General features: G+C 52.8%; 6 protein-coding genes across 6 annotated transcripts; 3 read left to right on the forward strand and 3 right to left on the reverse strand.

Annotated features, from left to right (window-relative positions):
* Positions 1 to 110: 110 nt before the first annotated feature.
* J4E83_000446 (uncharacterized protein) lies at positions 111 to 5045 on the forward strand (the record flags this gene model as incomplete). The annotated part of the gene is made up of 1 exon (XM_049327408.1): positions 111 to 5045. The coding sequence occupies one exon, from the start codon at positions 111 to 113 to the stop codon at positions 5043 to 5045; it is 4935 nt and encodes a 1644-aa protein (XP_049193553.1).
* A 1469-nt stretch (positions 5046 to 6514) lies between these two features.
* J4E83_000447 (uncharacterized protein) lies at positions 6515 to 7447 on the reverse strand (the record flags this gene model as incomplete). The annotated part of the gene is made up of 3 exons (XM_049327409.1): positions 6515 to 6754; positions 6815 to 7315; positions 7364 to 7447. The coding sequence occupies 3 exons, from the start codon at positions 7445 to 7447 to the stop codon at positions 6515 to 6517; spliced, it is 825 nt and encodes a 274-aa protein (XP_049193554.1).
* A 3247-nt stretch (positions 7448 to 10694) lies between these two features.
* J4E83_000448 (uncharacterized protein) lies at positions 10695 to 11970 on the reverse strand (the record flags this gene model as incomplete). Its single annotated transcript, XM_049327410.1, has 2 exons — positions 10695 to 11408; positions 11461 to 11970. 2 exons carry the CDS (start codon positions 11968 to 11970, stop codon positions 10695 to 10697), a joined length of 1224 nt encoding a protein of 407 aa, XP_049193555.1.
* A 3776-nt stretch (positions 11971 to 15746) lies between these two features.
* J4E83_000449 (uncharacterized protein) lies at positions 15747 to 16804 on the forward strand (the record flags this gene model as incomplete). The annotated part of the gene is made up of 4 exons (XM_049327411.1): positions 15747 to 15888; positions 15936 to 16027; positions 16077 to 16441; positions 16489 to 16804. The coding sequence occupies 4 exons, from the start codon at positions 15747 to 15749 to the stop codon at positions 16802 to 16804; spliced, it is 915 nt and encodes a 304-aa protein (XP_049193556.1).
* Positions 16805 to 20545: 3741 nt separating this feature from the next.
* J4E83_000450 (uncharacterized protein) lies at positions 20546 to 21907 on the forward strand (the record flags this gene model as incomplete). Its single annotated transcript, XM_049327412.1, has 2 exons — positions 20546 to 21294; positions 21349 to 21907. 2 exons carry the CDS (start codon positions 20546 to 20548, stop codon positions 21905 to 21907), a joined length of 1308 nt encoding a protein of 435 aa, XP_049193557.1.
* A 412-nt stretch (positions 21908 to 22319) lies between these two features.
* On the reverse strand, positions 22320 to 22610 carry J4E83_000451 (uncharacterized protein; the record flags this gene model as incomplete). Its single annotated transcript, XM_049327413.1, has 2 exons — positions 22320 to 22474; positions 22532 to 22610. 2 exons carry the CDS (start codon positions 22608 to 22610, stop codon positions 22320 to 22322), a joined length of 234 nt encoding a protein of 77 aa, XP_049193558.1.
* Between the last annotated feature and the right edge of the window lie 925 nt (positions 22611 to 23535).

Consider the following 23535-nt stretch of genomic DNA (forward strand, 5'->3'; position numbering starts at 1 on the left):
CCCTGTTAAGACCTTATACCGGCTACGGCGGTAGCGGACCGGGAACACCACAACTCCAGCCGTCCCCTTCACCAACACCACCCGGAGGGAGAATCACCCGTAGCGCATCAATGCAGGGTATGACACCCAAGGTCGAACTCAACAAGGCCAGTCTGGATCATGCACGAAAGCTCCTGATACAGATGTTGAATGACGCTGGAGTACCGCACGCGTCCAGTTGGGAAAAGGCCTTGATCCCGATCTTACGACAGTGTACAGATGACGTCAATCCTGATGTGGATAGAGGAGATGACATCGACGTGAGGAACTACATCAAGTTGAAAAAGATCCCGGGTGGTAAGCCAAAGGACACCGCATACGTATCGGGAGTGGTCTTTACCAAGAACGTTGCCCTGCGGAGTATGCCGCGCAATATACCCAACCCAAGAATCGCCATCATCACTTTCGCTATTGAGTATGCGCGACACCAAACACACTTCATGAGCCTCGAGCCCGTCATTGCCCAGGAGCGGGAATACCTTCGTAACCTCGTAAGTCGTATCACAGCTCTCCAACCTCACGTCCTGCTCGTACAACGTAATGTGTCTGGCTTGGCACTCGAATTCCTGGAGAAAGAGGGAATCGCCGTAGTCTACAACGTCAAGCCTACAGTACTGAACGCCGTCGCGCGATGCACAAATTCGAAAATGATCTCATCCGTCGACAAGTTGGCCATAGACCCAACCCATCTTGGGTCTTGCGGCAGGTTTGATGTCAAGACCTATGTGCACAAGAATGCGAGGAAAACCTACATATTTTTGTCTGGGTGTCAGAAAGAACTCGGCTGCACAATTGTTCTACGAGGTGCCGAGAGTCATAACCTGGTCAGGTTGAAACGCGTTACTGAGTTCATGACATATGTTGTGTACAACCTTCGGCTCGAGACTTGCCTGATGCGCGACGAATTCATAGATACACCAACAGCTTCTATTACTGGTACTCTCGCCTTGGACCGCCAAGACCAAGACGGCTCACATACTCAAAGCGGTGGGGACGATACCGCTTCCCATCCTACTAACGCGCTGCATGATGGAAACGACCTGCGATCTAGCGATGCTGCACCCTCCTACTATAGCGATATGGTTGAAAACCACCGAACAAAGATCCTCTCTTCTTCGCCATTCGTCAAGTTCATGCAACCTTATCTGCTCGAACAGGCCCGCCAATACGAAGCAAAGCTTGGCCATCTGAAGAAGCTCAAGAACCAGTACACTGCTGATGAAAGTGACGAAAAGCCCGGTGAAATTGGCCAGAAGTTCGAACTCGTACAGCCCGAGATGGTCCACACCGTGGTGGAGAAGGCTTCAAAGCAAGTTCGGGAATTCCTATCTGCAGTGCATGCCTCAGAATACGACAAGGCATTGAATCAGTACCTGACACAAAAGCGACAATGGGAGCAGTATCTCTCGGGTAACACGGATCTTTACGACCCGTTCAACCACCAGAAGATCGCCGTACTCTACAGTGTTGTCAATACTGTAACCTCGACTCCCTGCATTGGCCCAGAAATCATTGCGCTTGGCTTTTACCAAGAACATGATTATGATGACGGCTTCACGCCAGACTGCACATTAGGCCAATACGTGGAAGACCTGTGCACTTCAGCCAGTGTCGCCTGTGAAGTGGGCAATTGCGACCGGAGAATGCTCGATCATTCTCGGCAATATGTGCATGGAGAAGGTCAAATGACGGTCATTGTCCAGAAGCACCCACCGAAGCTGAAAGGCATGTATCAAACCATTCTCATGTGGAGCTGTTGCAGAATATGTGGCCAGGAAACCCAAGCTTTTCCTATGTCGGAGTGGAGTTGGAGATACTCTTTTGCCAAATACCTCGAGTTGACTTTCTGGAGTACCAAACTGCATCCACGAGCGGGTATATGTCCCCACGACATTCACAAGGACCACGTCCGCTACTTCGGCTACAGCAATGTTGCTCTGCGTATCCAGTATGACCCCGTACCGATGTACGAGGTCATCGCTCCCAAGCCGAACGTGACCTGGAAAGTGGATAGCGACCTAAGGTTGAAGAATAGCCAATATCTGATGATCGAGGAGAAGTTGGACTGCTTCATGGACTCGCTTCGCGCTCGTATCCAGGGGATACATGTCGAAGATGTCATTCCAGAGAAGGTGGATGTTTGCCGCAAGGAAGTTGAGATACTTCTAAAACGCGCGAACGAGGAACACGAGTGGCTGAAATCCAAACTCCAAGACAAGTACATGAACTCCAAATACTACGAGATCATCCCCATGAATCGCGCCATTCGCGCCATTCAGGAAAAGGCAATCGCCTGGGATGTGACTTTTCTGGAGTTTGAACAGCAGTTCTTCCCGTCCGAGCGAGATATCAGGAGGTATGCGAACATGCAATTGAAGAGATTCTTGGAGCGGGATGAGTCTACGAGCTCTTTGGCATCCGTGGACGAGGGCGGGGAATCAGGTGCGGACGATTCGTACATCGATGAGAAGGATGAGTCGATTGCGTTATCGCCGAGGCCATCTAATCTGTCACCAGAAATGGCCCGCGACATGTTGAGCTCCGTTGTCAAAGAAGAGAGTTCGACTAGCGATCAGCCTGTGGACGGGGGAGAACAGACGTCTGGACCCACCACGCCCCCTCTGACCAAGCCTAGTTCAGATTTGCCAATCCAGACCCCGCGGGAGGCACTTGAGCGAGAAGACGTCCGTCATTTGGATCTTGCAGTGCCCTCCAACTATCCTGAGACACCTGCAGTCGGCAACGAAGAACTCACCAAGACACCAACTGTTGCTTCTGATCCTAACAAGTACGACGAAGGGTCGCCTACACCTACCAGTCTTCCGAGGGTAAATCCGATTGATAAGTCGCTTGCTGAAGCGATTGAGAACATGCCGAGTAGCCCATCACCATTGCCGTCAGCTTCGAACATCACAGCTGAAAGCAAAATTCCGCGGCTGGTCGAGCCCGGTCGACGTGAGACGCCGGCCCGGCCAACAGCACTTGTGAGAACACAATCTCAGCCTGGAAATATTGCTAAACATATCGGCCCTTTCCCAGGCTCATCGGTCTCCAACAACGGGCCCACTAGTCCGAAGCCAAACTCCAACGACTCTACAAAGGCTTTTGAGCGTATGACAGAACGACTTGGGCTAGGGCTGTCTACCCCAAAGCAATCCAAGTCTTCATCTCGCATACCTCGGTCGATACCTTACAAGAGCCAAAACAAGGTATCGAAGATTGCGCAGCATTTCGAACAGCTGTCACGAGAATTTCAGAACCAGCGTATGCGCGAGAGACGTAATGATAGAGCTAGGCAAGTGCGCGCGTTCCCACTCGCCTCCTCTAAGCCGGTTGTTGAGGTGTACAAAAACGTTCATGACGCTGTACAAGAGAATGAAGATTCTGATGAAGATCTGCGTACTCCAACTCCTCCCCGGGCGAGTCTAGACAACAGTACACTTGGCGACAGCACTTTCACAGAGCACACAGGTGATACAACAGCGTCACAATCGCCGGTGGAGAGGCGACACCCTCATGATGAAATGGCCCAACTTCCCAGCAGCGATGAGTCACCCAAGTCGCCAAGCCACTTCCCATCAGATCCCGAGAATGACATCAGTGATACGGAGACGACGCCAGAAGACATTCCTCTACCGGAGAGCCTCGCGGGCTCTCAACTTCTGAGTCTAAGTGACTCGCAGCTGGAAAACTCTCTTGAGCTCCCCAAACACGAGAAGAACACACTACTCAAGATTCTTACCAGTTTCTGGTCCGAACGATCAGCAAGTGGATGGACGCCGCTTGAGTATCCATTCTCACAGATCGAGCACGTCTGGGAGAACTCGGATATCATCATCCGGGAAGACGAACCCAGTTCCATTATTGCATTGGCGCTGTCGTGTCCAGATTATGTTGCCAAACGACAAACCTTCCGCGATTTTACTTCAAGTGATGGCGTTATGGAAACGTTTGAAGAGTCAGTCGAACGAAATCTGCTGCATGAAGAAAACCACAACATCCGCTACAGTTTCACCAATCGTGGGGTAAAGGCGCACTGCAAGATTTTCTACGCCCAATCTTTCGACGCACTCCGCCGCAAATGTGGTGTGGCAGAACGTTTCGTGGAGTCCCTCTCCCGCTGTTCGAAATGGGATTCCAAGGGCGGGAAGTCCAAGTCAATCTTTTTGAAGACCCTCGACGACCGATTTGTCCTGAAGTCACTCTCTCCAGTCGAAGTTCAAGCATTCTTCAAGTTCGGCCCCAACTACTTTGCCTTTACGCACCAGAATCTCTTCAAGTCGCTACCCAGCGTCATCGCTAAGATGTTTGGCCTTTTCCAAGTCCAGATCAAGACACCCACCGGTCGTGACTTTGACTGGTACATGCTTGTTATGGAGAACCTATTCTACGATCGCGAACCGAATCGCCGCTACGATCTCAAGGGCAGTATGCGCAATCGCAAGATCCAAGCCACTGGCGAACGAGATGAAGTTCTTCTCGACGAGAATCTTGTTGACATCATCTACTCTGAGACACCCATCTTCGTCCGTGAGCACACCAAGAAGTTGCTCAAAGCAAGTGTGTTCAACGATACGCTTTTCCTATCACAGAACAACGTTATGGACTACTCTCTCATGGCAGGCTTCGACGACACACAACGCGAGATCATCGTAGGCATTATCGACTGCATTCGCACCTACACCTGGGACAAGAAGCTAGAGAGTTGGATCAAGGACCGCGGCAAGAACAAGCCTACAATCACGTCGCCGCGTGACTACAGGAACAGATTTAGGATTGCGATGGAAAAGTACATCCTCCAAGCGCCCAATTGCTGGCATCAATTCAGTGGTAGGCTCGTTGGACAGAGCGTCGATGGACGAAGGGCGCTGGTTGAGGGCAGAAGCAGTATGGAGGCCGGGCACAAGAGGGGCGTCAGCGGTAGTAGTGCGGCAGGATCGAGTACGGTAATGGACATGGGACGCACGTTGGCGTACGGTGATGGCCGTAATGCTCGCAGGGCATGATTTATGTTAAATTGATGACCATGATTCTGTTAGGTAGCATAGCGCGGGGGTATGGAGTTCTAATCTGAACACGTCTAATGACCAGGCCTAATGTGACAACGCGCGCCCATGCAAAAAAGCTGCATGTGCATACCACCAAAACAGCAGACTTACGCTTCCACTAACTCTTCTTATGCCTCTGATCCTTCAACAACGCTCCAACAACGCCTTCCACACTCCCCATCTCCTCCTTCCCATTCCTCTCTACAACATCAGCCAACCCATTAAATACACCCGCAATCTCCCTGAATACACTCGCCTCACCCGCCGTCCCACCTTCCGTTCGAAAACACTCACCGATTTGCATCATCTCCTCCACCCACCGATAAGCCTTCCCCGTACACCCCACCACACTCTTTTCGGCCTTTTGCCTGGCACCAGGGTTGTACACATCAAGATACTCACGCAACGGATCCAGCACGCCCAGCGACTCCGCTGACGAGAAAGATTGCAGCGCCAACGCCGTAAACCCCTTTGACAGCGCTGCGAAACAGCATTTCAGCCCGGACGCTGTCCCGACTTCCCCACCGAGATACCGCGTGTTGAGTACTTCAGCTAGATGAGCACCGGAAACGGGTGCAGAGTCCAGGGAATGAGGTCCCGATAGGGGGATACCGGGTCTTGTCCAAGCACTCTGTTCTGTCTGTGACGGCGGCGGCGCTGGTGGGCCACCGATGATGCCCCCGTCTACAAACACAACACCCTTCTCATTCTGCTCGAACATTCCTGCTATCCCCCTTGCCCTATCTGGACTAATAGCATTCAAATCCAAATACCACACCGCGCCCTTCCCCTTCTCCCCCCTCTCATGCTCACATCTGTCTGATTGCAGCGCAGATACCACGCGTTTCGCCGTCGCCACAGCGTCACGTGGCGGCACGATACTCAGTATGTAATCCGCATCTGCGACGAGCTCTTCGTCCGTGGCGTAGAGGTGTATGCCAGCGGATTCTGCGCGCGCTTTTGTGGCGGCGCTGCGGCCGCTGATGTTGGTTGTTATGCGGTAGTTGTGCGAGGTGAGGAGTGCGGCGATGCCGAGGCCCATTTGCCCGATTGAGATGATGGCTACTGTGGCGAGGGGGGTGGACATTTTGGGTGAGGAGGTGGTATTGAGATGGGGTGTGGTTTGGTGTGTTGTCTTACGGTACTGGGATGAGTCGATGATGTTGTTGGGGTATCCATGGTGGGGTGGGTGAATGCTGACGGGAGCTCTAACGCGGAGAGGTTAGTGGGGTGTAGGGATAGGAATTCGGTGCCGTTGAGCGCTGGCAACGTCGAAAAGCTCTATCATGGAAAGTACACGGTGATGCCATTGAGTTCTTGGTAAAATCTGATAAGTTCGAGTCAGGCCGATTGACGTCCTATACGGTCTCTTTGATAACATCCTATACGACCACGTCTTCGCGTTCGACCCCAAGCGACCCAAACACTCAGAACGGCTTCAACGAGTTCAAGCTCTTGGACTCGACTTGATATCCATCAGCCTGATAACCACTGGTAAAGTACGACGCCGCCTGTGTGTTTCCCTTCATAGTCCACAGCATCCAGTTAAGGATCGCCTTGCCAAAACGGCCGCCATTAGCATCGCCGAGTGTACCGCCGTGGCCGACGGGAATGTTGCCTTTCCAGGTCGGAACACCAGCAGGCATGTTCTTGTAGTCACGCTCACCCTAAAACCCTTGTTAGTCCATCTTGCACACAACAGAAAGGAGCAGGTAAGGAGAACTTACGTTCCCGTACGCGATGTCGCCTGAGCCACCCAATACGAACAGCACTGGCTTCCTCCAGTTACTGGCGGCAGTGTAATTTGTCAGCAGACCTGAGCTGATGATTCCGATGGTGTCGACGCGGCTGTCCCAGATGTTGTCGATGGCTTCGACGCCACCGCACGAGAAGCCTGCGGCCATGATCTTGCTCGCATCGACGTTGGCATAGTTCCCTTTGCCGGCGTTCTGGGTGACCCAGTCAATGGCCTGTCTCATGGTCTGAGCATTGGATGTACCGCCGCCGTTTGGGCCACCCTCAGCGATAGCCAGGAAACCGTAACTGGCGATGTTCTGCAAGAGAGCCGAGTTGGAGCGGCCGTCGGTGCTGCATGCACCGTTGCCCCAGACGAGAACAGGGAGCTTCTCGGAGCCGGTGTTCTTGGTTGGGTAGTAGATTGTGTGGCCTTGGAGAGAGCTTTCCGTCTTGTAATTTCCTGGAGCGTAGGGGCCTGCGCCGCTGCCTTGCTGAGAAGATGTCAGTGGAGTCTTTGGGGTAGGAGTGGTGTTGGTTACCTGTCTGGCTTCCAGGTTGAGCGGTGTTGCGACACTGCTTTCAACGCACAAAGCCGCAACGGCGAGAGTGAATGAGTACTTCATGCTGATCAATGCGATAAAATCGAGGAAAACGCAGAACGAGCTGATGGCGATGTAGGTAACTGAGTCAAGTTCAAGGCATTTTATATACCAAAAAAACGTTCCTATTACACTAAAACGTCCCCATTGTATCAAGACGTCCCTATCGTGCTAAGACGTCCCCAATACACTAAACAGCCCTTGCATTCGTCCTCCATCACTTCTTGGCTGCCCACCGCACACTCTCGTCTGCAACCATTTTGATTGCAAAGGGATAAAATCATCGCGCCAACCAACAGTAGATGTGGGCTTGATATATTCTATCGGGCCTAATACGTCGGGGGTGAGGCTCTGGTTGGGCCTTTGTCATAGATGGATCCGGGGTGAAAAGGTCACACATGCTCTTTCTAGTATGCGATCGTGCGCTAGCTAAGAATGTGTGCTTCAGCTTAATATGTGGTGGGTCGACGTTGTCTTGGCCGGTGGTTAAGCTCCCTAGTCAGGTGCCGGATGAGCTCCTCGGGAGTCAAACGCGAGATCGTGCATCGGGGGATAGTATGTCGATTGCGGGGAAGCACATCGCGTATCTTTATTTGCATGCCGGCTGATGCAAACGTGCAAGCATTGTGTTTAGGCGAGGTGGTGTCGAGTATAGGTGGACAAACATATACAGCTTGGCGCACTGGTGTTTTGCCATTGCGTCACGGTACTAATGCATGTTAACAGACGTCCTCAACGCTGATTGACGGTATCAGATGCATCTATATCTAAGAGGCTAAAACTGCGATCGCGAATACAAAGAGGTGGGCAAGTCGTCAATTTTGGCGGCTATGACATCGCCGTCAGTGTCACTCATTACCGCAACGGGCTTCCAAGTTTGCACAACTCATCCGTTCTCGACCGCCGCTAAATCGAGGATTTCATCTATATTGTCTGCTGAAACTCGTGCGCTGTGCTGATATTTGTGTGTGCATAGCCTGCCGCCTGTACAACGGCCCACAAAGATGACGAAGAAGATCCATCAGGGTAACCCTCCAAATCTCCGATAGATCTGGCCAAGATCGTGGAACTCATGAAGTAAATATGTTGACCTTGGCGTTCATCAGCTCTCTCCTTCAATGGTTTTACCCATGTACCCAGTACCATGTCTGTCGAAGGTCTAGTCCACCTCTTGTGATCACTGCCTGACCGCGACATGGCCTATTGGTCTGGGCACACAGCGGCCGCCGCCTGGTTCGCACAATCGTTGCCTCCATGCTGCCAGCATTGACTCTGGACGCCATTGATAGTGAAGAAAGTACTGTAGAAGCACTGTGCCATGTTCTGTGTCGCGTTCTCGCAGCGGTAAAGACAACGTGGGCAGTATCTCGCGTAACTACCGGCTTCTTCCTCACAGATCTCTAAAGGCGTCGTGGGAGTAGGCGTAGGCGTCTGGCTGGTGCTTGTCACAGTCACAAGAGTGCTGGTGGCAGATGATGGTACAGGCTTGCCCAAGTTTCTTTCGATGCAGTAAGAGTTACCCGAGATGACTTTGCAGCCATCAGCTAGACTTGGGTTCTGTTTCAGATGTCAGTATATGCGTAGAGTGCTGTGGCGTTCGCGTCGTACATATGCCGTCAACTGCGCATCTGTGAGGCCCCAGTATTCACCTATACTGGTGCATGTGTCGGTCTCTGCGGCGACATGCCACCATGAGCAGTCTGCGACGGTGTCTGGAGCCGCGGTAGTTGGAGGCTCCTCGAGATACGCTGCGCTGAGCAGTGGTAGCAAACCGAGACCGATAGTGAGTGGAGATAGCATGATGCAAGTATTTCGAGATGTAAGATGCAATATCGGCCGTGACGATATGAGTAAGTAGAGCGGATGATGGAGTATCTTTATACAATGAGCGCCATGTACCTAGATCTGATGGCGCCAGACCTAGACAGCATGCTGCCTGTGCAGTGCATTAGCCATATACAACATTCCAGGCTTCCAAGGGGCCTGATGATCTAGCTCTAGGGCAAACGTGCGAAATTCCGCTTTCCAAGGAACCGAGTAAGAACTTGCCGGACGGGGACGCTGGCAGCCTAGACGGGTGGAGAATTTCGCAGGATCTACGGGCCCCTTGGACGCCTGATGGCCGGCAGCGAATCAGAGTCAGAACGGCAGGACATGCATGTAGCGTAGATTTGGAGCTCGGGCTTGCACGGCGACGAGAGTTTGTATGTTGGGGTTTACCGGGCGTCAATTTCGTAGGAGTTGATGATAATCCTTACCCAACCAGTCCTGGTCTAAGGTAACAGCGCGTCCCGAGGTCCCGTCCGCGGCTTCCTCAAGAATCCAAGCCGCACGAAGATGCAACGACCAAACCTCCAAAAACTCCGCTGCAGATGCGAAACTCACAAGAGGCATAGAAATCCAATTGCTCCATCGCAAAACCGCGATGTACCTCACTACACTCTACCCGGACTTCCCCGCTTGCCCCCACCCCTCCTCCAGACCAACACCCCCAAACCAAAACTCACGAACCAAAACACCGCGCTCAGGAACCCAAACGCCTGAGCCGCATTCCACCTACTGCACATCCCATTTCTAACCATCATCTGATTCCACGCCCAGATACTACCACAATCCATACCATTCCTATAATAATCCTGCAGCAAGCCAAAGGCAGCGACCCACGCGCCGCAAAAGATAAGATCGCCGACAAAATTGACGATGTGAGACGTGGTGGGAAAGAGCCAGATGAGGGATGCGATGACCGATATGCCGGCTATCATGACGCTGTAGATGAGGCGGCCGTGGCAGTCACTGGCGTCCATGTGGCGGATTTGGTGGAGGAGGATGGATGTCAGGACGAGGACTACGGCTGCGCAGACGAATTGCGCGAAACGGAGGGTGATGGATAGGATGCGGGAGAGGATCATCTTGATGTCGCGTGAGTGGAGTGGGTGAGGTTTGCTGACTAGTAAGATGTAGATTGAGGATTGGGGTGACGAGTAGATAGTCGGAGTGGTGGAAGTGGAGAAATTTGGCGTCTTGTAGTAGAGATAGATATCTCTTCTTGCTCGCGTCTTGGGGGATGCTTGCTTTATATTTTCAAGTATCCATTTGACAAGCAAACGCGCGCGCAGACAATGAGGCTGCTGCACATGGAGGCATTATGAGTTCTTTTTCTAGTGCGGTTGCTTCCCATCACATGCCTTTAGACCAACGGCCTCTGTTTGCGCGCATTGCTACGTGACACCGCCAATCAAAGACGCCTTCTGCATCGTACTCATCAAGCTCCTTACTGCAACCCATCGTAAACACCCTTCTCAGCCATGAACCAAGCCGGGATAACCTTGGGATCGCCATTTGGAAGCACCTGCGAAGCCAACATACCCGCAACCCCCTTCTCCCTGTCCACCCACCAGAAGCAGTTACACAAGCCCATCCACCACAGCGTATTAGCCCCGCGACCAGATTGACCTGGCTCAATCGTGATGAAACCACCAAAGCCCCATCCCTGAGGAGGGTTTCCAGGCTGGGGATACATATCTGCTGCTTGGTTGACGAGCAAAGGGTTCGCGGGTGGGACGTTGGCACGCGCAAAGTCAGGTTGGGAGGGGATTTGATTCTCCCACATGAGGTCGACTGTCTCCTTCTTGAGGATGCGTTTCTGGGTCTGTGGACTCGTTCCGTCGTTCAGTAGAGCAGCGAGGATCTTGACGTATTGGCTAGGTCTTGACCAGAGTCCCGCGCCGCCGGATTGGAGGAAGTCCTTTTGCTTTTCTTGGGGGCAGGAAAGAGGGCCGCTGTAGAGATGGTCGCGCTCTTTGAGGGTGCCGTCGGTCTCGCGTTGATGCATATGTGCTAGGTTCTTTTGCGCTTCCTTGGAGGGGAACATGGTCGCGCCTTCTGCGGCAATGCCTACGGGCGTGAAGACATGTTCTTGGAAGTATTCTCCTAGTGTTTGCCCCGTGACGCGCTCGAGAACGATACCGGCCCAGTCCATATTGACCTGCGATTCCGTCAGTACCTGGGACGGGAAGAAGGATTTACGTGCAACTTACTCCATACTCCCACATACTGCCCGGTTGGTTTACCAGCTTCGAATCGAGAATGTCGCGTTTGTCTCCACTGCTCCCTTCGATGCCATCCGCTACAAGCCTCGGATCCGCGAATCGGTATCCAAATCCTGCGGTATGGCTCAGTAACATTCGTACTGTGATTCCCTTCTCTTGCTCAACACCGTTGACACCATCTGCATAGACCTTCTTCTCCGATAATTCCGGTACGGTTTTCTTGATGAATTCAGCATCATCCAACGGTACCTTGCCCTGTTCGACAAGCTGCAGCACAGCAATCGCAGTGACCAGTTTCGTGCAAGAAGCAATCCAAAAGGTGGTGGTCTGAGTGTTCATAGGCTCCTTGGAATCTACACCCAGCATACCTGAAGCATGCTCGACAAGTGTTTTGCCCGATTTGTCGATAGCGTGGAAGGCGAGACCCGGTGAGCCATCTCCAATGAAACCATCTAGTGTGCTCTTAATATCTTCAACAGCTTTAGTGGAGAGAGGCATGATGAGAGCTGTTATGTGGGTGGTCATAGAAGGTTGATCGTAGAATAGATCAGTCTTATAGAAGTTGCGCTATGTACCGAGGGTATCAATGTCCCGCCTCCAGCATCACACATACTAAGCCGAATCCAGACATCAGTAGTGGAGGTATGTAACTAGTTGTGGTGGACGTAAGCCACCGCCCGAGTACGTTCAGGGGCTATACGGATAGGAAAGACCAATGAAAGGTACCGGACATGAGACAATCGAGCAGGGCGAACATAAGGACGTGGACTTGTTGATATTGAACCTATGAGTCGCATAACCAGTGATGGTAGAGGTTGCTCGCTCCACCCTACGCTACCCCGCAGCGGGGCATCATTCGGGTCATTCGTACAGTAGTGCACATCCGACGGACTAATATAGCGTGCCATCAACGTGAGCCTACTGTTGTACTACTAAACAGGACTCATGAAGCGACTGCATGGCTCTCTCTGGATGGTATTGTGGTTCCCTCGGAACATACTTCGAAACATGTGACAATCGTCAGCGATTGATATAACCCGGTGGGATTTGGGTACCAAGATCTCTGGAATCCACAGGGCGTACTAGGAATAAGACAAGCGACGTGGCTTTCAGCCTCGCTTTAGCACTGCTTTCAGCTCCTTCAAAGCAGCCATGATCAGTGGGACGGCAACTGGCCCTAGTAGGGGTAGGTACACAGCCACCTTATGTTCGTCAGGGAAGTAGACCTGTCCGACCATGGAGCGCTCGAAGAAAGCTTTTTCGGCCTCCACCTCTGCAGCACGGGCGTGTTCCAGAGCGCTTGCGAAGCGGCCATCTCGAAGGAAGTCGCAGGCTTGCTGTAAATGTGCAATCGTCTCTTGCGTAGACTGGGCAACGTTATCGGGTACTGGGATAGAAGGAAGCTTCTGGTACACTTGAGCTAAGGCTCCCAACGTGGAAGATGCTGAGAAGATAAGGGATGCAGCTCGGACGCGTTCAAGAGTCGAGATGCGAAGTGGCAAAGACGCCGGACTCTGCGGCAGACCGAACAACGAGATGAGCTGATTCGAGAATGTGTGCATCGCTGGTGCGAGCATTTCAGCAGTCAAATAAGCCTGCGTGTCTGCCTCGCCCTCCAAGTTCAGTATGTGTACACCACCCCATTGCGGAATTAACCAGCTGTTCCCTGCATTCTCCTTGACCAGAAGCGGAGACTGCGTGTGATCCGGTACATACAGAATGAAGTTGACGGTCGGCCCCTCGCCAATGCTGGGACTGAGGGGCCACTCAGCCGCGTTCACGAACCCACTAAGGTCTTCCTTGCGGAGAGTCCATGCCTTTGTAGCTTCATCGTACTCCGGCTGGCGAACAGACGGAGCGAATGTTGCGTAAAGTTGCACTTGTGTATCGACGGTAAAGTTGCTGATGGCGGAGAAGGCGTCAAGAAGGGGGCTCATGTACGTCTGGAGAGCAGTCTCGATGTCCCACTGGGAAGGTGCGTAGGAGGGACTGAACAAGGAGAACGTCAGGTGGTATGTTGGAGCATACTTCAGGGCGCGCGTGGACTGGCGCTGAAGCTCTGCGGACGTTTCTGGAGAAAGCGCCTTAACTTTGGCAGCATGTGCACCAGAAGATGCCGACAAGACGTGCGCCAACTGCGCCTGCTCTTCCCCAAATATGTTGTGTAGTTCCTGAGCAAGGAATGTAGCGAGACTCGAGCCAGTCGACGATTGCGATGGAATCTGGTTGGGCGAGTAGTACACGTCTAGCGTTGGCGAATATGGCTGCAGCTGCGACCGTGGCGTTGTGCCCGTCTCGACAGGTATCAGTCGGATGACCAGGGCCACGTCCTTGTCATCGCTCTGGATGCTGGTTCCATCGACAATGACTTGTTGCGAGGCGTTTTGCTGCAAGGGAGAATCGGCGAGCATCAGTCGGAGGTGGTGGGCAGAGAAGTCGTTGATATCGTCGAGGGCATGTTGCGTCGTACGGAGGAGATGTTGCGCATCCGTGGAAGGGATCGGGGCCTCTACAGCGATGCGCAGAGGGAAGACTGGCTTACAGACCTGCCGCGGTGTCAGCTGTGTTGTTGACAGGATGTCATACTTTGGGGGGATCTACCTTGCCCTCAGCCCAGTCCGTCATGTCCTGCAGTGGCAGCTCTGCCCTGTAGATGGCTGTTGTCTTCAGCCATATTGGTAGGCCCAGGAACACCACGACCACCCAAAAGGAGAGGATGGACAGGCGGCGCAGCCATAAGCTCTCTTTCGTCTCGGGCGGAGGCTGCTTAGCCAATGCTACCGCGGTGGGTGTCGAAGGCGACTGAGCGGACGTCTGCTTCAACTCGGCCGCCAGCGACGCGTCGGAATCATTTGGTGCCGCCATGTTGCGGTTGACTTGTTCCATGCTGTCACTTGGGGCAATGTCGCGCTAACACGCGCGTCCGTGCGTATGGGTCCACCATTCATGCTCACACGAGACATGTCCACTACCTCGCAATCACCTCATCCAAGCAAAAGAGTAAGCGTCCTAGAGCTCGCGTTGACGTCAAATCATCCATTTCGCATGTTTCTATGTTAATGTAGGCTTGAGACTTGTTAAGGCTTTCATGTATGAGGTGCAACCACACTACTGCGCCATCATTCTAGCCACATAAACAAGCAGTAGACTGTGATTCATTCATGTTCTCTGTTCTCCATCATGGACTTTCTTCTTTCGAAGGAGCTTCGAGACGTGGCAAGCATCAATTCAGACATGAAGTCCACCATACAGCCAGCGGGACCTGACATGGTCACGACCGCTCTTCTTTCAGGCGGCCTTCTATGAGCAACCGATGATCTAAAAGTTTGGATACGTGCAGGCTGTCACATTGCTCATCGACGTTGCCTTCGTGTGTTTAGGCTGGGACACTTTCAGAGTACAAAATCTGTTGTGATTCGCATCGTGACGTAAAGAAGATGAGGATGCTGTCATGGTTTTAGTTGTTGTTACCTTACTGACCTCGGGAGGGTCGGATCCTTGGCTAGGGTCAGATACAAGGAAACGCGTGCAAGCAAGGCTGACTAGGCTTCAAAGAGCGCGTTACTCTGTCAGCTGAGAAGCTTCGTCGATCTGGCCTCTGCCAAAAGGAAGCAGTACTTAGGTAGTCAAGCGGGCCCGAGCTGCAACGAGCAATTGGGTTTCAGCTTACTTTGTATGCTTTCTAGCGTGCGGTCTCTAGGCATATCCCGAGTACCAGACAATTTGCGCAGAACATCTGAATTACCTATTTAGCATTTTCAATTTCACGTCTTGTGACAGCGACATGTTCTGTGGTCATGCTTTCTTGATGGTCTGGTTGTGAACGCATGGTCCGTGCGTACCAACATGAGTGAATTCCAATGCAGCATATCCAGCCCTCGCGCTGGATTCCTCGATCAGTCTCGAATCACCTAGTTTCCAAGTAGCTTCGCACTATTCATCACTCATCTGATAGCTCATCATGGTTGTTTCAGGGACGCATGCGATCGAGACAGGCCAGCAAGGCTCAGCACGCGGGGAGCTTCGATCGACGTTCTTGCCCCGCCGACTAGACTACTTGCAGCGACAAACGGTCCGTGCTAAGCGGGGTTGCATATCTGGGGAAGGGGAGCTACAGACGTGACGCGGTGCTTGGGCACGAGACTATAGTAGCTACCCCTCTCAGCTGAGACAGCTTCGCTCCTTCCTACTGCTTTCTCCTCCAACAACTTCATGCTCACTTCAACAACTTACTCAATCCATTCCAACTCACATCCTACTTCACATCATTCACAATGAGTGCAATCGCTGACAGCACCGATGGCCCTGTCGAGCAGGTCAAGGTGCTGTTTGCCCTGTTCCCGGGCTACAACACGCTCGACGTGGCAGGTCCGCTTGAGGTCCTCAGTCGCTCTCTCCAGGACTCCAAGGACAAGTGTAAGCCTGGAAGCTCAGTCAATTGAATGTTTGTTGACACTCCACAGCTAGCAAGGCCTTCAACTGCCAATTCGTCGGCACTGCTGCTGCCATGACGTCCGTCCAGGGTCTCACCATCAAAGCGGACATGGACTACGATGTAAGCATACCCGCAAGAAGCAAGGAACCTACGCTGACATCCATCTCAGGACGCCAACGACGAGCTTGAGGACTTTGACGTCGTCATTGTCCCCGGTGGTGAGGGTGTCTTTGAGGTCCTCAAGAACAAGTCTGAGCCTCTTGGCCTCCTCACCAAGTACGTCGAGCTCCAGGAGAAGAGTCCCAGCAAAGAGCGCACCATCCTCGCCATCGACGTCGGTGCTCTGCTCCTCGCTCAGCAGGGCATGCTCGAGGGCCTTGCCGCTACAACCCACCCAGACTACTACGTCCGGCTCGAGACCATCTGTCAAGATGCGGCTAGACGCGACATGTCGGAGCGTACAGACGTCATGGAGGAGCGGTACGTCGTGAACAACGCCCGCTTCGACCTAGGCGAGAACCCCGACGACAACCCGTAAGTAGGCCCTCAATTGCGGTGGCGTGCAACGCTCACCATTACAGGTACATCATCAAGAAGTCGCGTGAGCCGCCGAGCGCTCCCGAGGGCACCAACATGGGCCATGCTCGTAGGAAGTCGATCGCTCGCAAGGGTAGCAACGCCTGGCGCGACTCTCGCCGCCGCGAGTCCATCGCTCGACGTGCTTCCATGCCCCTGGGTGGTATGCGCGTCATCACCACTGGCGGTGTGACTGCTGGGCTCGATGCCAGTCTATACTTGGTGGGTTCTTTGGCTTCGCACGACTCAGCTCTGGAGGTCGCTCGTGCTATGCAGTATTCTTGGGTCAAGGGCGTTACGGTCGATGCGATCGATGTTTGAGCTACGGCTCCCGCGCGACAAGCGAAGGCGTTTACGAGGAAGGGTTGAAGGAGATCTGAGAAGGTCATCTGGAACATGTCGGGAATCATAGAGATTTACCACGACGAATCATGTGAGGATTCATTCGAGAGTATGTAAAGAATCAAGAAATTCTAAAAGAGCTTTTCGGTGTGTGAGGTGTCGTTGTGAGTTGTGGCCGTGCTGGTGCGAAGCTCAAGCGTCTCCACAAGCTCCACAACAGGCGGGCAACCGTTCTTCCGTTCTTTGCCTCACCGATTCCCACAGGATTTGCATCGCAACTTGCGCAGCCGTCAGTCTTATTTGCATTGGCTTGGTTACAGCCTCCACCATTACGCGGCTGTCATCTCGAATGAACGATCGCGCGGCGGGACCGGTCCATCTCGGCCAGCTTTCCACAGCCGTCGCAGCTCGGGAAGTCCCGTTCACATTGCTAATCATAGCGTCCACCACTTGCGTGCATCAAGTGCACACTAACCTCGCGAATTAGAACTTTGTGAAAGTGTAAGACTTCCAAGGTTGTGAAATCACTGACGCATATGCAGTGATAGTCTCATGCGGAAGTGTGTGAGCCACTGGACGTCGGCACGCAGTCTCGTCACAGTAATCGACGGACTTTATCCGCGGGCGCAGTATGTCGAACCTGGCATCTCGAAGCGTTCAAACGAAGCAAGCTCTACTCTCCGTCTCGTCGACTTCGACACAGCGCAGTGCAAGCTCGATTGTACGCCAATCCCTGGAATACGTCGACCACGCTGTCCACATGATCGCTACGGGTCCTTGAACACCATGCTGGCAATTGAGGCACTTCTCCTTCGATTTTGCTTTGTCATAAAGCCCACAGACTCTGTCTAGACGTCGTTCTCAAGCTCACTGTGCCCCGTCTGACTGAGTCTTGGAGAGCTGCCACCAAGAACCCGTCGATCGTCGCTTGCCCACTCGAAGACTCTGACGCTTTGACTGGCTTAGCATTATGGCCGCTCTTTCCAGAGCGAGCTTCTAGCCATAGTCATCCAGTGTCTCAGTATGCCTGAGCTCTTTCAGTACGCTTACATGGTCCTGGGCCTATCATTTCCATCGCCTGCCTGCCATCTAGCTGATTCTGGGCGTGATCCTACGATGATTCAGCAGACAGGCACAGTACGAACTCTTTCTTAGCGCCAAGAATCGCCGAATGTGTAAAGCTACCATCAGATCTTGTTCTACGTTGGGTGAAGCGACGGATTTCCCGCCCCCGCATGAGGTAAGCAGCAACCGAAGCGCTTCGTCCCGAACCAATCGCGGAATAAGTGATGTCAAGACCGATGCATGAAGATGGAGCTGTCTTAGCAGCCAAGTCTTTATCATCCAGGTCACTTCGGGATTTTGTCAACTTTCTGCTGCGATCGTCTTGTTGTTAGCTTCCTATCTCACCTAAGAAGTCGCCCTGTAAGGACATGCTGCCCCACTCTGGGCTCTTCATCGCTCTCGTCTGGCGTGACTGAGACAAGGCCGCATCGAAATTCCAGTTGGAGCCAGTAGGAGTGACAGGAACACCGTTGCTTACTGGGAGACATTCTGAGTGCCACCCAGGCAGGACGAGCAGAAGGATTACGACTACGTCGCCAAGTAAACAGCTGTTGTTGAACGACCGGGCCTATCACACGTTCAAATACGAAACATACAGGACGCCTATAGACGACAACGACGGGGGTGGTGAACAACGGAAGCTGGAACATGTAGCCAACGGAAAACCATAAATTACCCCCTCGACTGTCTCTTCTTTCTTCTCAGAATGACAACACGCAACCTAAACGGCAATTGGATTGACACTCTCCGAAGACAGTACGTCTACGACCTGAAAGACGACTCTCCCCATCCTATCAAATACCTTCTTTACAATCCCCACAAGAAGCAAGACTTGTACTTTGTCATTCCCAACAAGATCGAAGAGCCGCAACTAAGACGCTCCCTTGTCAAGTACCACCTATCTACCAAGGCTACATCAGTCGTCGAGTGGGAGAACGAGCACGTCAAAGTCATCTACCACCCTCGATACGCAAAAGAACTACGAGAAGCCGCTCAATCAACCAACACAGAAGACACCCAGAACGAATCACCAACTCCCGAACAGCAAACATGAAGTTCACCCTCGCCACCGCTCTTCTTCTCCTCGCACCCGCGCTTATTAAGGCCTGGAAGTTCGAGGTCTTCGAAGAAGACTGCATCACCTCTACTGACTTCAACGAGGGGGACGACGATGTAGAGTGTGAGGATACGGCGGAACCGCACGGCTGTTTCCGCATCTCCGAAATGGGTAGCTGCGAGATCTTCTTTCACGCGGATGCTGATGAGTGTGAGGATGGTGAAGTCACTATGTCGTACACGGCTACGGACCAGGATCGCGATATCACGCCTGACTTTGAGTGGAACAACTGGAGCGTTCAGTGCTAAACGCGAAGACGCGTTACCATCATGGGGGATTGAGAGCTGAGGTGTGTCTGGTCCTGTGGACTGTCCAATCGCTAGATACTTTGCCTAGGTATTCTCATGTTTCTTTGGAGTTTTGCTGTGATAGCATGCCAATCGTTAGATAAATACTACAATCGAATCTGTACAGATCTAGAGCGTTGACGTAAATGTCGCAAAATCATTTTGGACGCTGAAAACCACGGGAACGGAGTGTAGACGAAGCCGTACGATCATTGCATAGGTGCGCTGCAATAGGCGGCAGGCGTTCAGTGCTACTTGAGCTACCTAGGTACTTTCACTTTTCTGTTTTTTGAGATGGCGAAAAGACTGATCGGTAAACTTCATACAATTTGCGGAGTATTTATTCACCTCAACGTCACCTGGATCACACCGACGCTCGAGGCCTCCATGGTATCTTCACGAGCGCGGCAATCAACGGATCCCAGAACCTGCCTAATCGGGACGTTCAGCCTCACGCTAGTGGGCCCTGTCACAACCAATCACAGCCACGAAGTGACAGACCCGCCTAAACTTGCCCTCCCCTGCACGCGTCTTCCCCAACGCAACCGCCATGTCTTGGCCACGACGAACCCAGACAAGCCACAAATGTCGCAACACATGGGCGCAATGATTGGACAATGGATGTTCATCACGTCTTCTTCGCGACTGGAGTGTCTTGGCTTCTGCGCGTCTGTCTGTGCATGATGCGTACGCCCAGCATCAATTCCTCTCGAGGATACCTAGGTATAGCCGTCTCTCTCTTAACCCGACTGCCCACATCACGATCATACGCATGAGGTGACCATCATCAATGCCTCTCCAATCCCTCATAAGTTCGCTTCGGCGGCGCAGTCATCGCGCCGCTCCTCCTCCAGCGCACTTGCAAGCCAATACCGAGAAAATCCAATGGCGTCTCGTCGAAGTGTTTACTCGCATGTGGGATCTAGGGTTCACTGCCTTTGGAGGGCCACCTGTGCATTTCCAGATTCTGCATCGGAGGTTTGTGGAGGGAGTGGGATTTCAGGGTGGGAGTAAGTGGTTGGATGAACAGACTGTGAGTATGCGCGCACGTGGTAGTGATCTCAATGGTATCAATACGAATGAACTGGGTTTCAAGGAAGAGCTAGGAAATCTTCTTGAGACCGGATGAGAAGACGGAGAGACAAACCCTCGACTACCTCTACAACAGAATGCCGCGCAACTAACAGCACTCCCCAGTATCAAGAACTCTTCGCAATCTGCCAAGCGCTCCCTGGCCCCGCCTCCACCAAAATGTGCTTCTGCATCGCCCTCCTCCACGCGGGTATAGTCTCCGCCGTCTTCGCCTTCCTCCTCTGGAGTCTCCCCGGCGCAATTGGCATGTACGGTCTCTCACTCGGCGTGCAAAAGATGCCCGAACGCCTTCCACCCATCGTATACGCCCTGCTTTCCGGTCTGAATGCCAGTACTGTCGGCATTGTCGCACTAGCTGCTGTGCAACTAGCCGAGAAGGCGATCAAAGACCGTGTAACACGTATCTTGGTGATTTTCGGTGCGTGTGCGGGGTTGTGTTACAACGCACTTTGGTTCTTCCCCGTGTTGATTGTGATCGGTGGGCTGACGACGGTGGTATGGGATGTTTGGCTCGGACGGCGCGTAGGCAAGATGAGAGCTGCGTATCTGGCTAAGAGGAGGAGAGCGAGGAACGAACAGGGCGATGCGGAAGAGGTTTCGGCTACCACGCAGACCATACCTATTGAACTTCAGCGGCCGGAAGCTGTGAAGAGGAGGGTCGGGACGGGTAGCTCGACTGATCGTATTGTGCCTGAGCAGGAAGAGGCGGGTCGGAGTCATGCTGGAGAACATCCGGTTGTTAATGATGTGACTGCGACGAATGAGCCTGTGGCTGATGTTAAGACACATAACATTTCTGTCAAGGTTGGCATGTCGCTCATCGTGGGGTTCCTCCTTTCTTTCATCGTCGTCATGGTCATCCGTGGAACGGTATCTAGTACCCGGTCCTTCGACGTTTTCTCCAACATGTAAGTTTTCTGTGTACCCACCCAGCTGCCCCCCACTGATCTCACACCGCACAGGTATCTAGCCGGCACCATAATCTTCGGCGGCGGGCCCGTAGTGATCCCCCTCCTCCGCTCCTACGTCGTAGACCCAGGCTGGGTATCACCCCGAGACTTCCTCCTCGGTCTCGCCATCATCCAAGCCTTCCCTGGCCCCAACTTCAACTTCGCGGTTTACCTTGGCGCTTTGGCCATCGCCTCTGCCCCTACGTCTACGCCTACCATCGTAGGCGCCCTCCTTGGTTTCATTGGCATCTTTTTCCCTGGTATTGTGCTCGCAGTCGGCGTGCAGTCCATCTGGCAGGTTATGCGCACCAAGGCTTGGGTGGCTAGTCTGCTAAGAGGCATCAATGCGACTGCTGTGGGGCTGGTGTTCACGGCTGTGTATAGGCTTTGGGAGATTGGTTATCTGACGCCGGAGAGCAGTGATGGGAGAAGTTTGGCAGACGAGCCGTGGTGGGTGGTTGTCGCTGCTTTGGCATATGCGGAGACGGCTTGGTTTGGTGTACCACCTGCCGTTGCGATTATCATCGGCGCTGTTTTGGGACTGGGGTGGTATGGGGCAGTCGGCCAGTAGGAGACTCGTTTGCTGGCATTTGACGCGAATTTCCGTTCTTCGAAACGATGTAAAAGAGGACATGATGTGTGTATGTCTTGTTTGGACTACCTATTGTACAAATGCTAGATAAGAATCATACCAAAGGGAATGATTAGGGGAGATGCAACCCGATAAAAGGACCTCGACCCGCCAGCAAGAACAATAACCTAAGAAATGCCAGCCCCAACATCGGAGCGAAAAAAGACACCGGCGAGCAATCCAGTGTTGTATACCCTCAGCACCGAAGCCTTGACTATCTAATAACCCACAAACTCGGCCGGAACACCATGACATGCCAGTTAGAACTCCAAAGGAAAAGAATAGGGACACAAAGAGACATCGTGATCTCCATCACGGCATGAGTCACGCCGCTAGAAGGCCACCGCCTCGTCTAGTTGTAGTATCCCCCATTTGGCGCGGAAGTAGATGTGTTCGGGTCGTTGATCTTTCCGCCTCCATTGTGAATGACTGGCGGGTTTTTGTATGATTTGCTGCGTGACGAGCTACCGGAGTTTGTGTACAGGCTGGATGAAGCGGCAGAGTAGGCTGCGAGAATGTTAGAGTCATGTCTTTGGGATGATCTGATAGGAGTTGAAAACATACATGTGGAGGACGTCGAGGGACGGGACGCGTAGGCACCCTTGCTCTGGCCGTAGGAGCCGTAAGACGAGCTGGACGACATGGTTGATTGGTGTTGAGGGTGTTGGAGGCGTTGAGAAGCCGGTTGTGATTCGAGAAGATCAGATGAGTGATCGGCGTGTGTTGTGCGATAGACGGTAATAGAGTTGTATCGGGTGTATACGAGACGACAAGGGCGTTTCGTGATCGTGATCCAAGGTAGACTGTTGACTGAAGACCAACACGGGGACGACTGTGACTCTTCTCGAAGGATGCTTGATATGACTGTAGATAATTGATCGATTGACTGATGAAGAGAAGAAAGAAAGCATCCTCCCACCTCAACCCACGACTATTTATTCCAGGCAGACAGTACCTGAGGCCGCCAACCTACAAGACTCACCACTCGCAACCGTTGACTGTTCTTTTTCGCCATCGGAGTTCTCCTAACGCTCAATGTAACGCCGTTGCCTGAATAGCTGGGCTAGGCGCGTGGTCGAGGTGAATGACTGCGCGATTGCGATGATTCACACGCGTGGCTATGTTCACCTCGGGACAAGTCCTGAGGCAGGACACGCGTGCGCGCGAATCAGCGAATAGGCTGCACTTCCCGTTCACCATTTGACCTGCCAAGAGCAAGAGTCATCATCGGCGGGTGCGGATTTACCGAAGGAACCAGTTCAATCGGCGTGGACTAAGATCGGGTCACGGCTAGAAAGGGTCGAGGTGGTGACTCGCATGGCGCAAAGGGCGTACGCGTTGCAGCCATCTTCTCCTGCAAGGCACATCAAGCGAATCGAACCTATGAAAAGGCAGCAGGAAATCTGTCAGAGACGCGTTATCCAGTGACGTGCCTGACACCCCAGGCGACAGCGGTACCCAAAATGGATAATGACAAAGCGGACAGGACTGGTGAACGAGAAAGTCACCGGTTGACCGAAAGAAGATGGGTTGTGGGGGCTGGGGCAATGTAGGTGCCTGGAGCTATT

This window comes from Alternaria metachromatica (assembly GCF_023757995.1).
Source record: "Alternaria metachromatica strain BMP 0045 chromosome Unknown scaffold_1, whole genome shotgun sequence".
Lineage (NCBI taxonomy): Eukaryota > Fungi > Ascomycota > Dothideomycetes > Pleosporales > Pleosporaceae > Alternaria > Alternaria metachromatica.